General features: G+C 42.5%; 1 protein-coding gene across 1 annotated transcript in view; it reads left to right on the forward strand.

The window, feature by feature from the left end:
- The first annotated feature begins 1,031 nt into the window (after positions 1-1,031).
- LOC103769378 (ninjurin-2-like) overlaps positions 1,032-18,760 on the forward strand; it is a 46,111-nt gene continuing 28,382 nt past the window's right edge. Inside the window, 2 exon segments of the mRNA XM_008936568.1 lie at positions 1,032-1,072; positions 1,074-1,182. Of these exon segments, the coding sequence (XP_008934816.1) occupies positions 1,032-1,072; positions 1,074-1,182 (150 nt within the window).

Genomic DNA, 18,760 nt, shown 5'->3' on the forward strand with positions numbered 1-18,760 from the left:
CCTAGCTCACTGCTTCAGCTCATACATCTATAAGTTAACAACAACAAAAAAAGCCGTTTGAAAGGAATGCAGAGAGGCTGAATTCATCAGTGCTTTGAAATGAACATGCAGTACTAAGCACTGGTATTTTCATTGCAAAATGAGGCCTTTTGCTGGGAAGCATCAATGCAACAGGATCGTACACTGACAGACTTGTCAGCACTTCTAGTCAGGCTGGAGTACTAGAACATACATTTGGCTAAACTGTTTAACAGAGTGTATTACTTACCATAAATTTTCGATGCTGCTGGAACTACAGAAATTGTCCTTCAAAAGCCAGACAAGCCTACCTGACCCTCAGATAGTACAGAGTAGCAGAGTTTCTCTAAAATCTAGATAATTACAGTGATTTTTATGCCTGAGGAGTCCACCTAATAATAACAACGTATTTTTCTGCACCATGACTTGATTCTGGCTGCGTACACTTCCATTCCAGTGTCATTTGTAGTTGCTTTTAACTTAAGCAGAAAGCAAGATTTACTTTCAGCTAAGACCAGATGTATCAAATTCAACCAAAAAAAAGCGTTGCCAAGGGGAAAGGAAGGGCATTTTGGCGGGGAAGAAAAAGGAGAAGAAAGGACTATAAGGAGAGAAAAGTGCAGTTTTTAAAGGCGATATAATATCATTGCAGCAGCAGCAGCTAGCAGTCACGTCTTTCTGGACTTAACCTCTTCAACCATCAGTTTTTCATCCATACACTCAGCTATGTGCTGGTGAGGGAGGGAGAGATCAGGTTTGCTGCTGCTGCTGCTGCACAGCCCATGCCAGGAACCTCTTGGTACACTGGCTGCATCACCTCGTCCCAGCCCGAGTGAGCTCATGAGGCTCAGCTGGCCTCGGAGAGGTAGCACAGACACGTAATGAACACAACTGTCACGGAAAGTCTAAGAGGGACTCTTGTTCCACGGACTGCCCGGACAATGAAGAATCGGCGTGCCACCCCCTCTCTCGCCCCCCAGCCGATGCCAAGGCGGGCGGGCGGCCGCAGCCAGATGAATAGCAGGTCTGTTCCAGCAGCTGCGCGTCCCGGTCCAGCGAAGGGAGTCTCCAGGAGCACGGAGTGCCCCGCTCCGCGCGCTGGCTGCAGGGGAAGAAACCTGGGGTGAAAGGATGGCCTCAGAAGGGGAAAGCAGCAATCTTCGAGTGAGTCCATCTTGGGGAGGGAGGGAGAAGTGGGAGGGAAGGTCCCTGGTTTGGGGGGAATATCCACCGCCTCTACCATTTGCTCCTCAGGTTTGGCAGCCAATTTCACTTGAAAACTCAGCACCGCCTTTTCCCTCTGTTCTTTGATGAAAAGCTAGCAGCAAGATCTCTGCCTTGTTCTGCCTGGAGCTGCTATGAGACTTTTTCCAAAAGGGTGAGGGTAAGAAGAGGGGTATTACTAAAAAGAGCCGCTTTTTATGGGAAGGTGGAGCAGCAGAGGCAGAAGTTAGCCTTCAGCTCTCAGAAGGAGGCAGCACATACTTTACAAGCTCCAAAAATCTGAGCTGTTCCCCACCTCATAAAGCCTTTCTCTGTTTGGCAGAAAGTGCTCCCAGTTTGGAGAGGAGGAAAAGAAATAAATACAGCAAATGCTGAGGGAGAGTAGAGGCCAGGCTTTCCTATGTAGGGTTTATAGAGAAACAAAAGTTCCTGGTGAAGCTCTTTCGGTTCTCTGTGTTCCTCTTCTAGTGTTTGTGTTTTTTAAGAAGGGTGTTTCTTGTGCTTAGCGTGTGTTCTAAGAAAGGTCAACTACCCAAGGGTTTGGAAAAAGAAACTATTAGAGATGAAATGGAATCAAAAGCCTAGATCACAAACACATGTCAAACTTCAGAAGTCTGAGTCCACATCTATGCTTCAGACAATTCTGGAGAAAGGAAAAATTGCCCAGGGCATAGCTTCCAGTCCTGACTAGGCTGGCAGCAGGATCCAAATTTTACAACTGATTTTTCTGCCTGTAATGGTCCTAACCATCCTTAGAATTGAAAGTGGGGAAGTCTATCTGGGGTCTCATTTTTCATTTCTTAGGCTCATATCAAAGGAAATAAAATGGAAAAAAACTGTCCCTTGGAAATAATCATGACAATTATCTTTAACTAGAAAGAATGACCCAGACTCCCTTATCCTGCAGAATGTATCTCCAAGATACAAGCTGCACAGCAGTTTCTGAAAACCTGAGAACAGTTGTGCTCAGATAAGAGACTTGATGACTGAGGAAGATACACAAGTAGCTGTGACAGCTGGTGAAAATGTACTCTTTATAACTGAGGGAGAGAGAGGTTAAGCTTTTTTAGAACTAGATAATAAGGGGAAAATATAGAAATTAGTAAGTTGGGAACTGGGGGTGAAGGACAAAGAGGACAAGAAAATTAAGCTAAATAAAAAGTCAAATTAAGCCCTATATTAAATCACTCCACCCAGCTGAAAGTTTCAGGTCTACCATGGATTTGAAGCCAAGGTTTCATAGATTAAAAGAATCAGCTTCACCAATTAAAATGCTCATAAACTTCTGAAAAATCTGGGGTTTAGTTTTCTCTATTTCAACACAACTTGAGGTTAAGTAAGGACCCAAAAGTGATCCTCAACATCTTCAACCTTTACAATAGCCCAATAAAGAAGACCAGAAGGTCAAAGATTCCTTGAGTTACAAAACTGAAAAGAGCATACCTGTCTGTTTCTAGAGCAGGAAGGTGTGGTGTGTTTCTGTCCACCTCTACAGAGGCTGCCACAAGAAACATCATGCTACTGAGAATTTTTTTGTGACACCTTACAGGGGTTTCATGAAGCCACCAGACAGTACAAAATACGGGTGAATGTGCACAGATACCTGCATGCTTACAACCAGGAAATATATGGTGCTAGCTGGGAAGAGAAAGAGCATTATATATGACCACATAAGTGTGACAGATGCACTCAACCCCCTAAGCAAACTAGCAGCAGTTTGGTTCAGAATCCAAAGGAGGTAAAAGCCTGAACCTTAAAGGGACCAAAACCAGTTCTAGTTTCAAACCATTCTTTAAAAACCTACAAAAGAGCAGAGTGACACAGTGAGCATCGATGCATACAAGCTTGGAACATTGATCATACAGTTAACAGAAGAATAGTGGGTGGCTTTTCCAAGACTCATTTATCAAGGAACAAAGTAAGTTGTGGGTACAAGGAGTCTCATGCTTACCTTTCTCATCACATGTAATTTAACTATGAGCCAATCACTTTGTTCCATAAATAAGACAGCCTAAGTGAGCTGGATACATGGCAGTGTTCTCCCCTTGAGCTTGGGATGCCTTTAAAGGTTGCTCCTCAAAGCAGAGAGACCTTTTACCATCAGCAGACCTTGGGTAAGAGACCTGTATCACACATAACCTTGTAGTATGGTAACCAATTTGTGCCTTGGTAACTTTGATTTTTGCCTTCATAACTTTGATTTGTGACTTAGTAACTGATATGTGCTTTGGTAACTGATTTATGCCTTGGTAACTTTGCTCTTGTCTTTGTCACTTTGATTTGTACCTTGGTAGTTTTGAATCACTGTTCAAATGATTGTGCTGTACAGTAATAGAGTGAACCTTGCTATCAAACTTTGTTACGTTGCACTTTGACATCATATCAAAACCACTTTCACTAATAGCTTTGATGATGATTCCTTAAGTGATCTAAAAGTTCATAACAAATTAGCATAGTTGCCAGAATCCAAATAAGAACCATGACACGTAGCTGAGACAAGAAGACGGTCCTGGCAATGATGTGAGGTAAGAGGAGGAGTGATCAGTGGTAAGGGAAAAAGAAAAAAAGTTCTTCCATTGAAAGTAGATTTAAAAGCCTCTCTTGAGTCACTGCTCTGAGCAGAGCAGGTATCTTCTTGGAAGTTTCCAGCTGTGGGTTTATGAATATTTTGTGGGGGCAAGCACTGCATGCTCTGGGGTGGTAATGCATGACTCACTCCTCAGAGAGCTCCTGGATGGAGTAGCAGGAACAGTCGTGAAAGTTAACTAGGATACAGTGCAGAAATCAGGTTTTTATTTTTTTTTTAGGGCAAGGGTCCTATGTCTGTTGCACAGTACCTGCTGGCATTTCTTGCACAACATTTACAGGGCCAGGCCAAGCAGGTAGCAATAGAATGAAAACAATGTGAGCCTCTGACCTAACATAGGAGAGAGCTAGAAGAGGCAATAAAGACTTAAGAAGCCCCTAAGGAGAACTAACCTGTCCATAGTTTTTTTGCTTCTCTTAAAGCATGAGAACAGGAGCTCATTCAGCAAAATTGAAAGTCCCCCCAACAGGAGACACTCCCTCACCCAGCCTGTCATCAGCCTGTGGAATTTGCCATCTCCTGAAGCAGGTTAGAAGGTCAAATATTAGAGCTAGCATTGAGAAGAGGTCGAGATGTCCAGTAACAATATTTACAGTTATGCAAGCTAAAAAAGGTACTTTAAAATCCCATAAGCCAACAGCAGGATAAAAATAAATACACTTTTCAGTTCCCTATAGGCAATGGCACAATTGCTGACCAGACTGCAACTGGTATCTTGCATTAGAGAAGTTAGACACCAACTGTCCATAAGTGAGAACTAGGACTGCTTTTTAACAGCAAAAAGTGTCTCACATGAATCCACTTTCTCCCTCACAAAAATCCTGTTATTTCAGAGGAGTATGTTTTCCAGTTCTGACTTCTAGGAAGATCAACAAAACCTCAGACTGTGCACTGAGAGAAGCTAAAAGGAAATGGTACTAAATGGAAAAAAAAAGCCACAAGACTGTAGAGCAGCCTCACCAGATCCAAGCCAGCCAGACAAGTGCTAGGACAAAAGATGAAATTTGAATTAAAATATTTTAATTAAAAAGATTAAATTATTTATTTAAAGATAAAACTTTAACATGAATTAACTTGAATGATGCATTTTTCTTCCCAGACATCTCTATTTGTGGCTTCCAAGTGAAACTTTCACCTTCCCCTGTTAAGGATTTGCCACTGATGAGAAACCAGGCAGGCAGACCTGATGAGATATAACAGTGTACATACTGTGATTGCTGGGATCAGAAAAATGTGTTTGGGACAGAAACAAAGAAAACCACCCAACAAGATCCCATCACCAATTTCTTTCTACTTCAGGAAACTGTTTGCAAGTTAGAATAGAAGTATAGCTTTGATAGTCACACTCCAGATGATTTTTCAGCACTTCCTTATCCTATTATTCCCCCTGACTCTTGCCTCCAACCTCTCCACAGAGATTTGGGGCAGGGGGGAGAGGAGGAGGCAGCCATACAAAACTATTCTTTTCAGCAGCAAAGGATCCATTAAAGTTGCTTAGCTGTGTACCTCAGCTGCTGAGTTCATGATCTGGCATCTTAACACATCCCTGTTTCATCCGTGGTTTAAGCTGAAGTACCAGACTTTGAACGGGAGTGACGGAGACAACATCCGTTCCACCACTCCCACCACAGTGGCAGGAACCAGGGGAAGGTCTGTGGACAGTGGAAATCAGTAACACTCACACATTATTGCCACAGAAAGGTCTGTCAGAGCCACAAGTGAATATTGCAGAACAGAGTAAACATTTGGGCTGATTCTAAACATCTCTAGAGTTTAAGTTTGTATTTTTATATTTTCTTATTCATGAATGGGTGTCATGTTCTGTATAAATGGGTGTTTAAGGGATGTGCACCAGATGAATGTCATATTTTAAAGGAGGCTATATATTTTATGTTGTGTCTTTTTATAGTTTCTTACTCTTTTGATTAAAAAAAAGAAAAAAAAAAAGACAAGTAAAATCCTCTGGGATGAGAAGCAGAAATAATACCTCACCAGGTAGGGAATCATTCATACAACAAAAGTTAAAAAAGTATACAGATAAAATAGTGATTCTGGAAAACAGACCCTACACTGAAATTTTTTGGCAAAAGTGGCTTGCCAAGGGCTTTGAATGCAAAATACATCTGCAGAAATACAGACAGTTTTACAAGTAACTTGCAAGGAAAGAAGACTAAATAATTGGATAGTCTACTTCCAGTGCTCAGGTTTTGACCAGATCTAAAGCAGGAATATTTTAGACGGGCAGATAAATAGAGTTAACTATAGGTGTGACAGTGTGGACTTCTCCAAAATGCCCACAGAACAAATGGAAAGTCCCACTTGCCACTGTAAATCACCTCTCCCACATCCCACTTTCAGCCTAGGCCTGATGAGGGGTGCAGGGAGTGTCTTCGCAACTGGGTTAGGCTTTTAGTTTTGTGGGGATTTTTCGTGGCTTTAACATGTGCCTCAAGGCTATGGTGTGCTTATATATTCTTGGCTTGGGCACGTATTTGCCTGCTTCTGCAGCAACAGCCAGCTTGCCAGCTTGTGCTTTCTAGTGCCAGCAGACCTTCACTCTCCTTCAGTGATTTCTGAGAATGGTGGCAGTGTAATATCACCAACCAGGCAATGTTCCTGCCCCAGCAGGTTTCAGTAGCCTTATCTGGGTTCTGTAATTTTGGCCTGGATAAGAACAGTCTGCACTGCGAGAGAGAAAGAGCCTTTGGAAAAAAAACCTCCAAGTGTGTCAGAATGAGTTGTTCCTGGGACAACCCTGATGGTGCGCACAACTCAGACATTGAGAGTCTGAGGAAGTTGTCTCATCATGTTATTAACTAAACTACAATTAGTAACCCAGTTACTGCAGCCCCTCAAACAGGATCCCAATCCCCACTCCTCACTCCCAGGCGTGCACTCCACTGCCTGTGCCATTCATCTGACCTTGGTAAAGCTGGTTCAGAGAACTAAATTGGAGAAAACAAAACACTTTTTGGCAGGGTTAGTGTTCTGGTTTGCCATCCTGCATTGGTTCCTTGGAGGATCAGGCAACTGCCAATGACTGGGACTGCATGGCCATGATAGCATGTAGAGGCAGCAGGATCTCTCATTTCAGTGGCAGCTGCCCATCAGTGAGCTGAAGATCCAAGTCCGGCTGTAGCCAGTGGCAGAAGCAGAGAAGGTCCAAACAGTAGCAATGATTGCTCTCACTAGAGGACATCACTCAGACTGCAAGATTTCAGATTGCTACTTGAGAGTAAAGTCTTTACAGGGCTAGCTAGAGGCTTAGCCAGAGATACACTGTGCCCTGGCTGGTCAAAAGAACGATATGAAGTTGGATATCACACTTAGGAGCAAGAATGATCCTCTGCTCTTCTCCTCCAGCTGCAGGGACCTGCAAGTCTGCGTAGCCTTACCTCTGCTGGTCCCAGAAACTGGTAACACTGACACTAGAAGACAGACAGCATGATTACAAAATGCTGAGAAGGAGGAGACTTTTTCTTACAACTAGTATTAACTGGTCCTTTGTGTTGTAGTCAGATGTGGCAATTCTCTTCTGCCCTACCGATTCATCTAACCTGCTCTATCTGGGCACAGCCCACCTTCCCACTTAGGGTGAATGTTCACTAATGCCTTTCCCAAACTTGGGGGAAGCAGGGGCTTCAGAGAGAAAAGCCCAGGAGGCATAGGATCTCCCTGTGGAGGTGGGGAGGGGGTTAAATGGCACAGGACCTGGGGTGACAGGATTGTGCCTGAGCAGCACTGGGGGCTAAGGAGATGGCCGTGGCTTTGTATGGTGGGGGTTTCATGTCCCAGTGAGAACAGCAGCAAGTCAGTGTGACTGCACCCTGTCTGGAGGATGAGGTCAGCCAGCAGCTGCACCAAACCAGCCAAGGACAACCCTCATGCCTGCCACTTGTGTGTCACATCGTCAGCCTGGCTTGGGTTGCTTGCAGCCCCTTGCATCAGCCACCAGCAGGACCCTTTTCCCCTAACTCCACCGTCTCCTCTTCAGCCACAACCTTTAGGGGCACCATCTCTCACCAGTTTCACACATTGAGGTACAGATACATCTCATCCACTCTTGCACCTTGCAAATTGGAGTACAGAGGGAGTGGGTTTTATTTAGTGAGCAAACCCAGTTACACATGGTTCTCCCAGCTGGCCAGTGGCAAAACCTCTGGCTGAGCCATCTTTGCGGGTGAGAGTGCTCTGCAATGTGAAGTACCTGCTAAACCACAGCTAAATCAATTTTTGAGTCTTTTGTCAAAACGTTGCCTCCCCTGGCTTCCTAGCCCATTCCTGAGAGCTGAACCATGAACTTGCTTCTCTGTTCACCCTCAGCCAACAAACAGGTACAGAACCTCTGCACATTTAGTTACTAAAAATGGAAGCCTTCAGCCCAAGTTACCATTTCTCAGCCTTCTTGAAAAATGTGTATTCATTTGTACGTTTCTCTTCTGAGAGCCAAAAATGGGCAATGCTGTGTGCATACAATAGCCACACACAGAAGTGTGGACTTCTCCAAGTCCAAAAGGGTGCATGGGCATTTTCACTGCCATTTCCCCATCCCTGGCTTGTGAGTCAAATGTTTATAAAACTCTTTCTGAGAAAAGGCAATACAAGAATAATGTAATCTAGACTGCCCCAGGTATGTAAACACATAACAGAAACATTTGAATTGGACACCAGAATGATGGAAGAGCCCATGTGCAGATGCTGCAAGATTCACATCACCAGTTATCATACACTTTGACACACTCCTTTGAACCAGGCAAGTTATAATTCCTTGTCAAATTACATGAATCAGATGTGCGACTCTATAATTACAGCTGTGAAAACCATTATACTCAGGTTCTTAGAACTTTCTTTCCAAAATAACCCTTGGGGAAAAAAATTTTCATGAAGCTGCTTAGGTCAAGGTTCAGCGAGTGCTGGAAATTCTGGGGGAATCCTGTTAGCAGGTTTAGAGAAATGAGAATAAAAAAATGAGATTATGCACTGTTTTGTGGACTGTTTGGGTTCTTTTTTTTCTTTAGGCTTTTAATTTTTGCATATTTACGCATGTGTGCAGGAGTTTTCTCTTCACACCTACACAACTCCCAATGATATTTTAGGGGATTAAAAAAAAAGCCCCAAATTTACTTCAGACTTTAGTTTTGTGAGAAAAAATAAATGCCCCTACAAGTCTAACAGGAGCCAAAGGCCAACCAACCATTCTTCTGTAGCCTCTGTTTTACTGAAGGAATGTTTCCGCAGAAAACAACCACACAGCAGTAGTTTGTACCCTCAAAGGACTTGTGTGAGAATGAAGTTCTGCTGTCCCTAGTTCTCCAAGCATTTTGTAAATATCAGTCAATTTAATTTCACAGTCCCCCTATGGAGCAAGATGTGTTTTCCTGTCTCTTTTACAGATACTAGGTCAAGGCAGATACAGTGGAAAGACCGCTGGTGTACCTAAGGACACACAGGTAGAAAGTGACAGAAGCAGGAAGGAAAAACTGGGCATGTGTTTCGATGGGTGCATTGCCATGCAGCAGCTGTATGTTTTGTGGTTTCATCTGTACTTCTCACTGGCTAAACTCTTAATCTCCATTATTTTTTGTAAGAAATTCTTAAAGATTGTTTTATTTAGTCATCAGAAACCACTCTGTTATTTTGCACGATGTAAAGAAGAACATTATTGAAGCTGTCAATAAGAGAACAAACACAATTCTTTCTGGGCTGAACGTAACTTCAACATCAATTGGAAACAAATTTCAACATGCTTTTGAAAGTTCAGGCACACAGTTGTGTTTGCACCTCTTTCTTGGTGGAGCTAGAGTCATGCTCAACCATGCTGGAGGAGGAAGAAAACCCCAAAGCCAAAGTGAAACAGGCTAAATTATACTACACAGAAGTTCTGACTCAGGATGACCATACAGGTTCTTGATGCAACTGTTCTACTTCAGGTTTGCACATCTTTATAGCTTATTCAAGATGAAATGTTCCTGCTTGTCCCTGTGTGATTTCAGACTGTGGCCACACATCTTTTGCTGAATGGAGCTGAATTTCTGAAGGGGGGAGGTTCATCCTTGTCACCACCATCAATTATTATTGCTGCCTCAGTGCAGCTGCTCAAAGTAATTACTCTGTCAAGACTGTCTAGGCTAGGAAACCACCATGACCGAGTGTCTAAGCTAACCCAGATCATTGTGAAAGAGCTTGTTTAGGGAATATGCAGTTGTGTCCTCTAAGGAAGAACCAAGTCCCCTGTCTTCACAAGTCTGGACAGAGAGAAATAGCAGGTCCTTTACATAGGCCCTCATTCATCTTATTGCAATGGGATACTTGGTTACATCCTTGGATATTTCTTGGCTGGTCATGTTAGCTGAAGATCTGGGATGATCAGAAGACAATGAGATATACAGCTTGGGTTCTTCTTAGACATACATAAAGAATAAGAAAAACAGATACAAGTGCCCATGCTCATAGCTTCACTGGTGATCCACACTGATCAGAGAGACATCCAGCAACGGATTAATACACTACAAGAAAATACAATACGCTGCTGTTTTCTTTTAACAGAAACAGATTTGAACTCCATCTTCATCTTCATGTGCTAGAATCTTGGGAACTGATTCTGAACCAATTCCTTAGCCAGCCCCCATATTTGGCATGTGGCTGTGAAAAAGTTGCCAAAAGAAGTTGTGTCAAAGGGCTTTTACTTTGCTCTTAATGGTTCCACGTACAGTCTGAAGGAATCTGAAGCGCTCACGAAATGTGGTTTCCCCTCTGGTGTTTGCTGTTCAGCTGGCTCAGCAGCTCAACCGTTTAAAACCATTGTGAGTGGATTTAGTACTTGTGAAATAATGCCGGCCTATTCAGATCCAGAGAGGGTTGGGCAAAGTCCACCAGCACAATAAAAGCCCCTCTTTGCTCCTTCTCAGATGAGGAGCCAGGGTGCAATGGATTTTGAGGGAGAAAAACTGCTCATACCCAGGTGCAGCTACACACATCTTGGGGGAAAGAGACACAGGCCTACCAAAGTAAAAAAGCTAACACATGCTCAGAGGAGGCAGTATCCTCAGCATCCAAGAAAAGGGGAAAAAAAAGAGGAAAAAACCAACCCAAACAAACACAAAACACCAACTATTTAAGCATAGGAAGCAAATAATGGAGGGGGGGGAAAAAAAGAAAGAGGAGTGCAGCCCCAGAAGAGAGCTCCAGCAGGGTGTGGTCCATAAATTGACAGATGGTGAATGCTAGTAAGCCAAATGGCGGAAATGGATACAGAGAACTGAAAGTCCTGGAGGTCTCTGTCTCCCCAGAAACCAGAGAAGATGGAGCTTCCCACTTCATCCTAGCCTGAGCTACTAAGTATAGTGAGAGGTGTGTTTCATCTCTCAGATGATCTAATGCTCAATTATTCTGCTGAGACCATGAAAAAAAAAAGAGATAACTAAAGCCATCTCTGATGTGGACAGCGTTTCAGGCATGCTGTAGATCTGTATCTTTATGTAGATATTTGAACTCAGAACCAGGCTCAGACAAGCAACTCGAGCAGATGCTTGGTGGCTACTAATTAGGTTAGCTCTTGGTTAGGAATGTTGAGCTGAGTAGCCCTCTGATTCATTTCCAAGTCTCTCTGTGCTATCTTCCACAAGCCTCCAAGCATCACCATGAGTTACTGAACTAGGTCAGTCTTAAGGTGTTCCCTTTTTTTGGCCATCGCAAAATGGCAGTTCTGTTTCCCCAGGTTGGGGAATGGGCTCAGAGTTCAGATGCAGGCCAGGGTGGTGGTGAGCTCAGGTGTTTACAGCCTGGGTGGGGCAGGGTCGTTTTAAAGCACTTCCTCTAGTCTCACACAGAGTACAAACAGGGACATTATCTCTCCCATGGGAGTAACTGACTCAGATGCATGGCCAACTGCAGGGAAAGGTGTCACCATAGCTGCCAACAGCAAAGAATAGCTAAAAAATAAAAAAATGCATCACACTGTGACTGCAAATGATAACAATACATTCCTCTTTAGTCTGATCCAACAGCAATTTTTTTCTTCCTTTGTTCCCCTCCCTGTTTTTTCCTATCTGATGAGAACTCGTTTCTCAGATAGGAGCCCAAGTGTGTCTGGTACTGGTGTGCCTAACATAATTTTTATGTTCCTCCCCATTTTTTATTTTACATATTGTCAAATGACTTATGAAAAGTAAAATTCAGCCAGCTAAACCTCAAAGGAGTTATGCAGGAGCAAGCAGCACTGAGCCTTACCATAAGCCCTGTACAATTAACCATGTATGTCCATGGACCTGAGAAATCTGTTTATGAAGTATGCTGTGGGTATATACTGTTGCAGATCTGGCTGGAGCAGTCTGAAAAGCTACTGTTCCCTGTGGCTGTCCTTCAATCAGAAGACACTGTCTCTAGCACTGTTCTTGACCTCCCTGAGAAATAAGCAACGATACCTAGATAAGTAACTCCTCCAGCTCTATCAGCCATTTCCATACATGTGATGTATTTGTACCCTGCACATGACAAAAGTATTCCTTAATTTGTTGTCTTTTGCTCACTGGGTGTAATTGTAAGGTTCATTCAGAAGAAGTGAGAGCAATACGTGTAGGAAGTTTGTCTTAGGACCAGGAAAATGCACAAGTTAAGAGAAAGCTGTGATTTACTGATCACGATCTTTGTATCAAAAGATCTGTCTTTTGAAGGCATATCCTGATGCATTGTGAAGGGCAGTTATGATTCTGTGACTCCTCTTGGTTGTACAAGAGATAATATCCTGTGGGCCTAAAACAGTGGGAATAGGGAATATTGTATCTGTTACCAAGGAGCATCCAGTCTGCCTTTTGCCCAAGGCAATACCTGTATCACGTACACAGTCCATGCTAACGTGTTGATACTTGTGAGCAGGGGGAAATTCACATTCTGTAATCAAATGCTGTAGGAGCTGAGGTATTAGGAGGATGTATGAAATTAAGGTAGGGAGGTCAGGAAAGGAGAGGAAAGACTTCGCAGCTGCGTTCAAATGTAATAGGTGTAGCTGAGTGAAGGCCTTCAAGATGGAAGATTGAAGTGGTGTCCTTTGAGGAAGTATTTCTTCAGAAGATAGATTAGAAGGTAAACATCTTCAAAGGGCCCAATAAAACCAAGACTATTTGATGTCTGGGTCAAGAACTGTTGAGAACAATTGTAATTATTTCACTAAATATTTATCTTTCTGTCAGGAGGGATAAATATAGATTGAGAGTCACTAGTCATCATAATCATATTAACAGGGGGAAAGATGTTTCTTTTGCCCATCTTTGCTAGTCATGTCAGCAGCAGCATCAGAGTATCAAGATGCACAAACAGAATATGAGAAACACTGAAAAAGAAAAACAAGGGCAGACTGGCATTTGGTTTTGGTGTTTTTTTTTTTTTTTTTCCAGAAAAAGAAGGACTGTAGTGAGTGCACAGAAAGGCACTACAAAAACCAATCACAGGGCTACTGCATAACATATTGACAATAAGTTGAGCTGCTCCAACAGTAGTGAGCTCTGTTGGAGGAAGCAGAAATCAGAAAAGGAAGAGTGTGATCAAAAGTGAATAAGCTACAGGGATAAACTCCTCCATCACTTTTTGCTAGGTATGTATAAATGTTTCAATACACAACTAAATCTGAGAGGGAATATGAGGTACTTCTCTGAGCCCATGGCACTTAATGACCATCACAACCACCACAGTGCTCCAAATACAGGCACCTGGTGCCTAGTCTGCCCCACATGGTCCAGAGTTTATTTTCCTCCTTCTCCCTAACTCTTCCATCCCTCCTCAAACATTCAGGAGTTCATTTGGACACAGCTTTTGGCTACCCCCTTATAAGAATCCAGCTCCAGTACAAAACATATACTGAGTGAACCCCACTTAAAATCCAGTGCATTAGTTCTGCATCAGTAGCTCCCACTTCTTTTGTCCCTCAGCCATCCTGAGGTAAGAAACTACAGAATAAACACCAGACACGGTGACAAAGGAATCATAAGAAACTTCGGTTCCTGCGGATTTTTGTTTTCCCTACTTCAGAAACTTGCATGTGTGGTAGCTGAATGTGAATGCTTTTCAGAAGAAGACTATATTTGCAGAATTTCGGCATTCAATTGTCAGAGAAATGGTTATTCTGCTTTAATCTCCTCCCATTCCTATTTTGGCCCAGAGGCATTTGCTCCCCCAACAGTCTCCTAGGAAGGCCTCATTTGCTACATCCCTTCCCAAAGGTCTCTCAAAGCAATGTCTACCCAGGAGATCTCTGAAAAACACAATTGTCACCAAGGGGATTTGGGCTTCCATTTAGTTTCTGCCATGCTTTACTATAGCTTCTCATTATAAAGTTAGCTCTTAAAGGTTCTTTGTCTCTGCAGGGTTGAAAGTTGCTGACTGAATGTCTGGGTCTAATTTTCCACCAGTCTTCCGTTAACTGGCCATTCTCAGCTATGCAAAGTGTTTGCATAATGCTACAAGATCTCATTCACATCAATCTTATTTAACATTTTGAACCTGTTTTGCCAAGGGGTTAATGAGAAAACAAAACATAACCTGAATAATAAGTCATTAGAAAAAAGTACTAGCCTAATCTTTTGATGTAGAGCCTGAACAGCAACTCTTTTCACAGAAGGAAGAGGACTGATGTTTTTTTCTAATCTGAGAATGTAATTCCCAGGGACAGTGTATGAGAAAAGAGCAGTTATCTACAGAACACCCAGGAACGGCTGGTGAAAGATTCCCAGGGTGTTACTTTTGGCAGGACATCAGGTTCCAATAAAATCCACTGAAAACACTAGACTAACAATAATATTTTACACAGATGAAGTGTCTTCTATCTAAGGGTCACAAAAGGCTTCTGCAAATAGTGAACGAGCTCCCTGGGGAGGGGTAAGTGAAATTGATGATCCTTAGATGTTGCCACTGATTCAGAAGTTAGGTTATTGTGTGCAGAGCATTAGAGGGTACAGAAAGAAAAGAGTTAACCTGTATAGGCAAGCTTGGAGAATTCTTCATAGTGAACTTGCATAAGCATAGTAACCTATTTTTCAATGATTTCAGTAAATCAACAGCTGACATTCCACATACACTATTTGAGCACCTGTACACAGATTGCGTAACCAAAGATCATACTGTGCAAACACAGAAGGTACTAGGTGAGTTCGTGCACAGCTACTCGACTCTGATGGGAAATTCTATATACTATGCTTGCAGTTCCTGCTTCGCATGGTTTTATATGCCTTCTGAGACCACTTTGGGACTTTAAAAAATATATATATAATCATATATAAGTATATGAAAAGCTAGAGATAAGAAATAAGAGATCAGTAAGGCCACTTGTAAACTGCCAGAAGTTTTGGACCCAGACCTGCACGTTATGCTATTACTCTGTCTCTGCAGGGGAATCATTCCACAGTGTGGCTATCTTTTACAAAATCCAACATGCATCACTCTGGGCCACGTATGAATCTCAGCCTACAATTTATATCCCGTACTGTGAAGATCATGTCCAAAGAAGGGCAATGAAACTGGTGAAAGGCCTAGAGAACTAGTCTAAAGAGGAGCGGCTGAGGGAACTGGCATTTAGTCTGAAGAAAAGGAGGCTGAGGGGAGACCTCATCACCCTCTACAACTACCTAAATGTAGGTTGTAGTAAGGTGGGGGATGGCCTCTTTTCCCAAGTAACAAGAGGTAGGATGAGAGGAAATGGCCTCAAGTTGCACCAGGGGACGTTTAGGTTGAATATTAGGGAAAACTTCTTCACCAAAAGGGTTCTCAAGCGTTGGAGCAGGCTGTCCAGGGAGGTGGTGGAGCCACCATCTCTAGACGTATATAAAAGATGTGCAGATTAGGTGCTTACAGACATGGTTTATTGGCAGACTTGGTAGAGTTAGGTTAATGATTTGACTCGATGATCTTAAAGGTCTTTTCCAACTGAAACAACTCTATGATTCTGTGTTGCTGGTGGTGTTATAAGTGGTAAAACTTACAATGGAAATACCGTTTCTACTGCATCATTAAAAGCTACTATAGCTTAATTGGATTGCTTACAAGCTTTTGGTACAAATATACTATCAAATGTTACTGCACTGAGTAAGTGGCCTTAAAAGGACAACAATTACTGAGATAAATGGTTCCTTTCCTCAGGATCTCTCAGTGTGTATTTCCCATGAGGATTACATCTTGCTCTTTGTAGCCATTTCCAGAGTCAACATCACCCTTAGGTCCCAGCCCTGCACTTTAATCAGACAGAAAAAGCAGTTGAGAAGTCATTGTCTGTGCTACCAACACACAGACACATGAAATTCCTATTCACTGTTTACATGAAGGAAATTATGTGAAACAAGTCATGTTTCCTCTGTGTCATAAGGGTAGCAATAGCAACAAAGGCTTTGCCATGACATCCCCAGTGGATGGCAGTGACTAACAACCAGAAAGATTAGATATCAGGATGATCTAATAGCCTGTTGCTCCCCAAAGAGCGAGGTCCTGCTCCTTTTCAGCCTATGACCCTTTGCTCCCTTCTTATCTCCTGTTCCCAGAGACACATCCCACCTTGCCCTTGTGCTGGCATTTGCCAAACCCTTCTCACAAACAGCTCAGCTCACTAAAGCTGGAGAAAATGTTTTGTTTGTTTTGTTTTAAATTTAGCTTGGCTTAATGAGCTGAATTGGCTCAGGACAGGATCTTATGAGAGTGCAAGAGAGCACAAGGCTCATAGCAGGAGCATTTGCTTTGGTCTCTTAGATCACCATAGCTACAAGGTGTAACCCTCAGAGTTATGCAGAAGACACTCTCTTCCTGGTAGTTTCACTTTTCCATACAGATGACCAGATTGACTTTTTGAGATAATTTGGTCAAGTCAGGGAGGGGATTAGGAGAATAATTGGTGTAATTCAGAAGTTGTATTCAGCTACAAATGCAGAAGAAAGAGTAATTCTGGTCTCTCAGAGCTAAACTATGCAATACCACAAAAGAATGAAGAGGGGCAATTAGAACTGGTGACACACAGCTGGAATAGCTTTTATGGGTTGAACATACCGTGATGGCAGAGCATCACAGCCACTGGGAGCTGCATAATGCTTTACTCACTAGCAGATACCCACATATCTTCCCTGTGGCTTGAAACTGCATCTATCACTACAGTAAAACACAGAGAAGCGCACCAAGTATCATGAGTCACTGCAGAGTTCAAGTCCATTTTCTCTGCCTAGTTTTGCTTCTGGACCTAGAAGGTATCTTGTCAGAATACTTCAAAAAGCTTCAAGCCGTCCCCATTGTAGTGTATTTGCTTCCCCACAAATGCATGTGCATTGGTTCCCTTAAGCACTCAGCTTCTGCACAGAGATGACAGAGGTGTAACTGCTATCATTAATCACGGGTTTAAAGTTCACAAATTGGTCTTAGCAGATGTATTTGGAAGCTAAGTTCTGAGAAAGTGACTGCTCTCATCTTTCCAGATTTTGGTTTTGAACAACCCCATAGTTATGGTCAGAGATTAGAGACATTTTTGTAACGTTAAAAGAATGGTTTGAAATTTCTCTTCCAGCCAACTGCCCTCAAAACTTAGCAGATGACTCACTGGCACTCACCTCCATTTATTACTGAGCTAAAGCTTTTATCTCCTCGGCTTCATGTAAAGTTCCACTCTGTATCTTTTCAGCAGCAGAGCCTGTTCTAATATGAAAGAACAAACAATGTGAGAAGCGCAACTCAGAATTCAAGGTTTCAAAAGCGCTCGTGTTAGATTTGGGCTGAGCTCACATGCACGTATGCACAGAGGCATCTGCAGGCATAAATCACAGCTTGCTTACATCTGGCGCATGCAAAGAGCACGCTGCTCTGCACGCTGTTTAAACGGCCTTCAACTACTGGACTGCATTCGGGTCTGCAGACAATTTTTAGAGTTCCTTTGTAGTCAGGAGACACAAAACCTCACTCCGTATTTTGCTGACATTCTTAGGTACCAAAGATGCTCGCTGTTGCCTGCCATTTCCTGATGGAGCTTCTGCAGCCTTGCCTCTGTGGGATTATCAGAATAGGTGCTTTTCATTCCTGGGAATTAGAAAAGCTGTATTCATGTCCCAGATGTTATTCATTTGCCCTGCATAAGTCTGAAGCAGCGCTTATATGTGATCACAGTTCCTAAACTAACTGCATAGTTTGACCAAGTTACAATTTCAAATAAAGCAACTATCTAAAGCAGCAAGTAATTATATTGTCTTACCCAGATTCAATAGTTTTTTTTTGCAGTCTCACAGAAGCTGTTCACCATTTTGCTTGCATATTCAGCCCCAGCTATAGAAGCTCTGGCCAGAGAAGTCCAAGCTAAAAATATCAAACTAGTGCCACACATCTATTGCTCTTAGCACCTTGTACCAGATTAAATGCACATCAAGTAAATTTTCCAAAGTGGTTTCTGAAACCTCATTAGCCAGTATGACATGGATCATAGCTCTTTAGACTGTACTTTTTTCCCCCCTACAAATGGGTTAGATGCCTTCTGGGTTCTAAATGATAGCTTTTGAGAAGGGAATATTTCTTTTAACCTGGAAATTTACAATCTGCTCAGAAATGCTTTCGAGTTATGCAAGTCCAGATCTGTACTTCTTTCATAATTGTCTACCATGGTAACAAATAGGGCAGTGCCATGTCTGGTCTGTCAAGCTCTGCACATGTGCCAAAGATAACCAGTTATACTGGCATAATTAATTTTGATGCATTAATAACACAATAGCTTTTGTCTTTACTAGCCAGCATATTTGCCAGTAAGATTCAGTAAACATAATTTAGTGAAGTTCTTTCCTTTGTTAACACGGTGAACAATCTCCGAGTTTAAAGAGCAGGGGAGGAATCTTCATTTAGGAATTAATCATCACTTTATAACTCCTGCAAAATTCACACTCCAGGCTCTGATCTAGTTATACACAATAACTGTGGCTTACTAATTAA

Source organism: Merops nubicus, unplaced genomic scaffold (assembly GCF_000691845.1).
Source record: "Merops nubicus isolate BGI_N331 unplaced genomic scaffold, ASM69184v1 scaffold12423, whole genome shotgun sequence".
Classification (NCBI taxonomy): domain Eukaryota; kingdom Metazoa; phylum Chordata; class Aves; order Coraciiformes; family Meropidae; genus Merops; species Merops nubicus.